We start from the raw sequence: 6,420 nt of genomic DNA on the forward strand, positions 1-6,420 counted from the left end.
AAAGTTTTTAGGACTTTTTAGAAGTTATCATCAGCATTTCAGTACAATAAGAGCTAGAAAGCCCAAGACAGTACATCTTTGTGGAGCTGCAGAGATCTGCTCTAAAGGGGTGTGCTATTAGTGATTTTTATATAATTGTTATATTATTGTTAATAATAACAGGAAAAGCATATTATTGCAGGAATCTTTCCTAAAATGAATCCCTTACAGCCTTGCTTAATAAGGACACACCTGTCACGGATTATATATAGATTATATAATCCGGAGCAGGAAACTTCAGGGTGATCAGCTGCTAATTATTAGCTTGTCCTATTATGGCTCCTGACATCTTGTGTTCTAGACTACCAGTGTAGCCCACACAGCAGGCATTGTGCTCTACACTGTTCTGTATTGGAGACATCATTTGCAAGGATTAGACTGCTGTGCCTACTTCAAGTCAGTTGAATTCCTTCAGAAAACAAGAGTTAGGGATGGGCATCCTAAATCCCTCATATTCACATTATCAGTGTCCTAGGAATGGAACTAGAATATGGTCCTTCCTCAAGTAATCCTGTCCAGAGGACATGTGTCAATGTACGGTTATACTCAAGGCTCAGCTCAAACACTTCTTCAATCTGTTTGAGCATTTGTTGAATCATTTAATAGGGAAGACAGGACATGGTATTTTGGCCTTCTAAATATGCAAATGAGGCCAAAGGGTCCTATTTCTCACTGCTAACTTACCGGGTGCTGGTGGTGAAGTTTCCAGAACATGCTGCAAATACAAGTCAGGAGCTGAGATGAGGGCTCCATGTTTGACCAGCTTAACCATGACATCATAGCTGGTGCTGCTGGGAGATGAAGAAACATAGAGCTAGTAGCTAAGTCCCCAGAGTCTCACTGGTGTCTCACCAGAGTCTCACTGGTGTCTGACAGGTGTACTGGCACACATCCCCATGGAGCTCTGGTCTGGCTCCTTCCTCTGTCCTTGTCAGGATGCTCCCTGTTCCCCATGGTTCAACAACAACAGAGATGGGCCTTTTCTCCTGAGAGACACAGGAAAGAGACTCTGTTAATGAACTTTAAAGTACCTCACTGACTCAGTACAGAGTAGCCCTGAGCTGTATCAGCAGCATCTTCTAACCCATGTTGTAAATGCATTCTGGGCCAGGAAAAGCCATTAGCCATGTGGGCCAGGCCAAAGAGAGGTGGCAAAGCTCTCCTCTGAAATCTGAGCAGGCAGGAGCAATTTTGTAAAGGACTGACCAGTTTGTGACAAGTCCAGCAACTGTGTGTCCCTCCACCTGGTCACAGAACTGTTCACTTTTACAGGAAGGTCAGGAGTGCATCCAACTCTGCATTCATTCCTTGCAACCTTAAGTCCCTAGGAGATTGTCTGAAACATGTCAGCAGGCTCTACCATCTTCCATGTGTTCAATGTGTCTGACAGCAAGTTTGCTTCTCCTTACTGAACAGAAATCACAGCATCAGGATTGAAGGCACAAGCACGTATGTGAANATGCTGCACCTTGCCACTGCCCAAAAGTCATGTCTGAAAGATATTGGACCATGTATCTTCCAACACAGTTCAGTAGATATGAAGACCAGCAGGGCAAATGCTGCCACCACACACACACACACACACACACACACACACAGTGCTAGTTATGATGCTTTGCTGGATACCACTCAACTGATGCTGGCCCAATACACTACTAGGAATGGGGCTTTGAAGGAAGTAGGGAAGGCTTGTAAGAGGATGCATACCAAGCTCTGAAACATAGCAGTATATTTCATATCAGAGGGTGGATTTCTGCAGTGGGATGCCCAGTAAGGTCTGAAAAATGGTAGTGGGTGTGAGTTGGCTACAGTGATCAAGGGTGTCTAGTAGGATCTGATATCTTAGTGTACATGGGACAACCTGGGTACATGGATAAAGGAACTTTAAATAGGGAAAAGGCAGGACAATGTCCAGCATGGCTTGACAATGTGCAATGTGTATAGATAGAAATGACTGGGAAAGGGGGAGCATGCATTCCTAGGGCCTGTCCCTCCTCACTTTGTGTGTGGGGTAGGTCCAGTAGAACCTGATACTATACACAGCACAGTGGGAGCAAGAGGAGGGGTGTCCCTTGTGTCCTGATTCCTCATAGTGCCCTGAGTTTGGTAGTCAAGTGCCTAAGAGGACTAAACCTTAGCAGTGTACCTAGGGTGTGAGTTAGCAACAGCAGGGCACATGTGATTCCTAGCAGTGTATGTGAGGTGGGGGGCTTCAAAGGTATGAGACTTAGTATTGTATGTGGGGTGAGGCACAGTGGATTTACCAGCATAGAATGAAACATAGCAGCATCTTTATGGGTGATGAGGACAGTGAGGGAATGTGTCAAGCAGGGTCGGATACACAGCCCAATACCCAATAGTATCCTACATTTCCAGCAGCATCTGTTTTATAACAGTATACATAGGAAGGCAAGTAGTGTTCAGCAGGGCCTGGAATCTACCAGCTTCTGTGGGGTAGGGCCCAGTAGGACCTAAGTTCTGGAAAGTTGTATGTGCCCAAGGATATGCAGCAGGTGTTGATAGCTTCCAGTGTATATGGTATATCTGTGAGGGAGGTGTCAGCAAGGCCTAATACCTAGAAATTTGTGACCCCCACTCCCCCATGCTGCTGCTCTAAAAACAATGATAATTTTCAGACCAAATCTGCAGATGCTTGTGGCAAGGGATCTGACCCACGTGGATTTCCAGCCTCAAACCTCCCCCAGGTTGTGTATCCCTCCTTACCCATCTGTGATTCCAAGGCTGCCAGGGTCCTAGAAAATTTGCATCACCAGGATCCAGGAGGGACAAGGAAGGAAAGTGCATCAGCTTCAAAGCTAGAGAGTGGTGAGTTTATACACTCACTTCCAGAGGCTCAGGAGACCCACAGAGTCCCTCCACCTGCTGCCAGCCATGGGGCCACAAAGTCTCATCTAGATCCATTGCCAAGATACCTGAGTGTTCAGAGACATGCTTGCTACTTCCAGGCAGCAAATCCCCAAGAGATCAGGACTCTCTGGGGCACTAGAAAAGGCAGTCTGACGCCAAGTACCAATCCCAAAATGATCAAGCATGCACCACAGAAGAGCCTTCAGGAGGTGGAATCACGACATCGTCCCTGGTGTATGACAATGGAAGGCCCTGGAGAAAGGGTCAGACCTTCAGCAACCAAACAAACTACAGTGGAGGTAAAAGAAGAGCCACCTCGTGTATGGAGAGTGAGTCTGGGATCCAGTGAGAGTCACAATGGCAAGGACATCAATATCAGTCCCAGGGTCTTTGGGTCTTTATGGGCCAATAAACTCCCAGCCCATCTACAAATACCTACCTCACAACACTCACAGGACTCAAGTCAGAAAATTTTGAGTTCAAACCAGCAGCCAAGAGCCTGGCCTGTGAGTCTCCATCCAGTTGGCCCCAGTAGAGTCCACCATGCCAAGGTCAGCCTGCCCTCACAGGACTCTCTGCCCAGCTTCCAGGCTAGTTTCCCAAACACCAAGATTTCCCATGGCTTATGTGATGTCTTCAGGAAGAGAGAGGAAAGGGTGGAAACTAACGACAGCAGTGTTCCAAAGGACCAGATCAAACTGCTGAATCTCAATGGGTTTCACCTTCATGAAAAGAGGCAGAGCACTCTAAGATCTACAGGCATAACTCAGGGAGAAAGGCATGTGAGAGTAAGACATTCCATCCCGAGCTCCACCGAGCTCCAGGATACAGCCAAGACTTGGATACCAGAAAAAGGAGAGGCTATGTCTAAGACCTCGTGGAAGAACATCCTAAGTAATGCTTTTCTGTGTGGAAACCTTAGCACAAAATGCAAGGGACAGCAGGATATTATTCTAAAGAATTCTAGCTCCCTACCAGCTACTGAGCAGACACAGAAGGTTGTAACAACAAAAGAGTCCATCTACCATATGCCAGGTGAAATTACATGCCTAGCGAATATTCTGTTCCAGATCGTAGAGAACACTGAAGGGAAGCAATCAAAGGTAAAAGAGTGGTGTAAAGTGGAATCACTGAGATCCAAGCTGGGTGCCTCATCCCAAACCTCTGAGGGTCTGTATGACACACACCATAACAGAGCAGCAAGCAGGATGAGCTGTGGACATGTCAGCTCAGAGGAGCACAACCGTCCATTTACATACAAGAGAAGTGGAGACAAACTGCACTCAGGAGTTGATGCCCAGAGAGCCTGTGAACAACATCCAAAGCAAGTGAAGAAAGAAATGGCCTTTAAGCTGTTACCTTCTCCCAAAGGGAATGAAAATCCATGTAGGTACAGGGTAACTGGAGACAAACACAAGCCAGGCCTTGCTTTCCAGAGAGCCTGTACACCTGGCAAAATTAGGATCAAGTTTGGATTAGGGCACTGTCCACATAGAATTCCTGAAGGGCACTACTGTTCCTTCAGATACACACAAATTGGAGACAAAGAGGAGGCTGGTTTTACCCATAAAGCCTTTGACCCACATCAAAGTACAATGAAAGGAATGGGTGTTGGCTGCCCTATAAGTTCCAAAGAGAACCATCCAGTCAATATCAAGGAGAACTGGAATCCAGTGGCACTCAGGTGTTGCTGGCCAGAGAGCCTCTGAAACCCAGTAGACCAGAATAGGTCAAGGAGCAGGTGGCTCAGGCCACCCATGCCTTCACACACCAGGAGTTTCTAAAAGATGCCCATCTGCCCAGTCATCGTTTCCCCCATGCCTCCTGGTAATAAACTTGGGGTTTTCCTACAAAGAAACTTTTTCTTTCTCGAGCTCATCCTTCTGTGCTCATGGCTCCTTCCCAGAAAGGAAATGACACCTGGTTCACATTCCTGCTTTTGAGCAGAGCTGTTTCTGTCCTACAGTGATGGAGCAGAGGAAGGTTCCTCCATGCATGTTGGTATTAACAGCTTGTGTACTCCTTGGGCTCCAGCTCAGGAGTACAGGGGCTTCCTCTGGCACATGGNTGGGCTTAGTCTCTGGTCCTCTGAAGCCTGTTTTTCCAAGTCCACTCACTTCAGTAACTAGCATTAGCCAGTGGGGTTAGAAACTTTTAGTATGTTTGGNGACTGTTTATATTTGTGATTTATTACATATGCTGAGCCTTGAGCACTCTCCTACTTTACTAGCAGTCTTTCTCTGCAGTTTAGAGGAGCATATATTTTGNCTGTGAGCCCTTCATTGGTTGTATATCTTGGCAGGAAATTATCCTATTCAAAGAACTTTCCCCTGGAAATTGGGTTACAGGTGGCTGTGTACCACCATGTGAGTGCAGGTAATTGAACCTTGGTCCTGTCCAAGGCAGCCTGTGCTTTTAACTACTGAGCCACCTCTCCAGTCCCATATTCCTAATATTGTAAGAAATTACTTTAACTGGTTCATTCCTCAAAAGAATTTCATTTTCCCCTTTATTTTTACATAGCTGTCAAATTCGAAGGAAAAAAAAACCTTAAATTTTATCATGATTATTTTGAATTGTTTAATATTATATTGAATTCTCATTTTCATTACATTAGAGTGTGTATCACTTACAGTAACTAGAATCACTACAAAACTGATTTTTTTCAAAGATGTATTTTTTTTGTATGTAAGTATGCTGTAGCTGTCTTCAGACAGTCCAGAAGAGGGTATCAGATCTTGTCATAGAGGGTTGTGAGCCACCACTTGGTTGCAGGGATTTTAACTCAGGACCTTTGGAAGAGAAGTCAGAGCTCTTAACCACTGAGCCATCACTCCAGCATCAAAATTGAATCTTTTAAAAAATGAACATGATGCCACTATTTTAAGTTTACAACTATTAAATGTATCTTTTCATAATATTGTAAAACTTTCTAGGGATTCCAACTTGCATTATATATTTTTGTAAATGCAAATCATGTTTTAAAATTATGGCCACTAGACCACTATAATTTATGTGGATTTGTTTTGTGTTCCTTAAGGTAAAAATACATAAGTAAATGTGTAGTGAGGGAGAATTCTGGGAAAAGGAGTAGGAAGTGAAAAATATGAATAACATATCGTTTAAAAATCTTACAACGGAAACAAACAAACAATGCTTTGGAAAGTAAAAATAGATGTACTATTACACCCGGTCAAATAACATTAAGTAAGAGTTCTCTCTGCTATACAGAAAAAAAAAACTGACTGCTGCATATTGAACAGCTAACCAGCTACTTTGCTCACTTCTCAGAGATTTCCTCTCTGCAATTTTCCTATAAGATCTGCTGTTGGGCATTTTCAACAAATGGTGCTGGCACAACTGGTTGTTAACATGTAGAAGAATGCGAATTGATCCATTCCTATCTCCTTGTATTAAGGTCAAGTCTAAGTGGATCAAGGAACTTCACATAAAACCAGAGACAATGAAACTTATAGAGGAGAAAGTGGGGAAAAGCCTTGAAGATATGGGCAC

The 6,420-nt window shown here is 44.3% G+C and overlaps 1 protein-coding gene across 1 annotated transcript; it reads left to right on the forward strand.

Annotated features, from left to right (window-relative positions):
- Nucleotides 1–2,661: 2,661 nt before the first annotated feature.
- Nucleotides 2,662–4,713, forward strand: LOC110307673. Its single transcript, XM_021179916.1, is given in 3 exon segments — nucleotides 2,662–2,707; nucleotides 2,710–4,350; nucleotides 4,624–4,713. Coding segments are annotated over 3 exon segments (1,755 nt in total). The 3' UTR covers nucleotides 4,692–4,713.
- Nucleotides 4,714–6,420: the final 1,707 nt, after the last annotated feature.

Source organism: Mus caroli, chromosome 13 (assembly GCF_900094665.2).
Source record: "Mus caroli chromosome 13, CAROLI_EIJ_v1.1, whole genome shotgun sequence".
Lineage (NCBI taxonomy): Eukaryota > Metazoa > Chordata > Mammalia > Rodentia > Muridae > Mus > Mus caroli.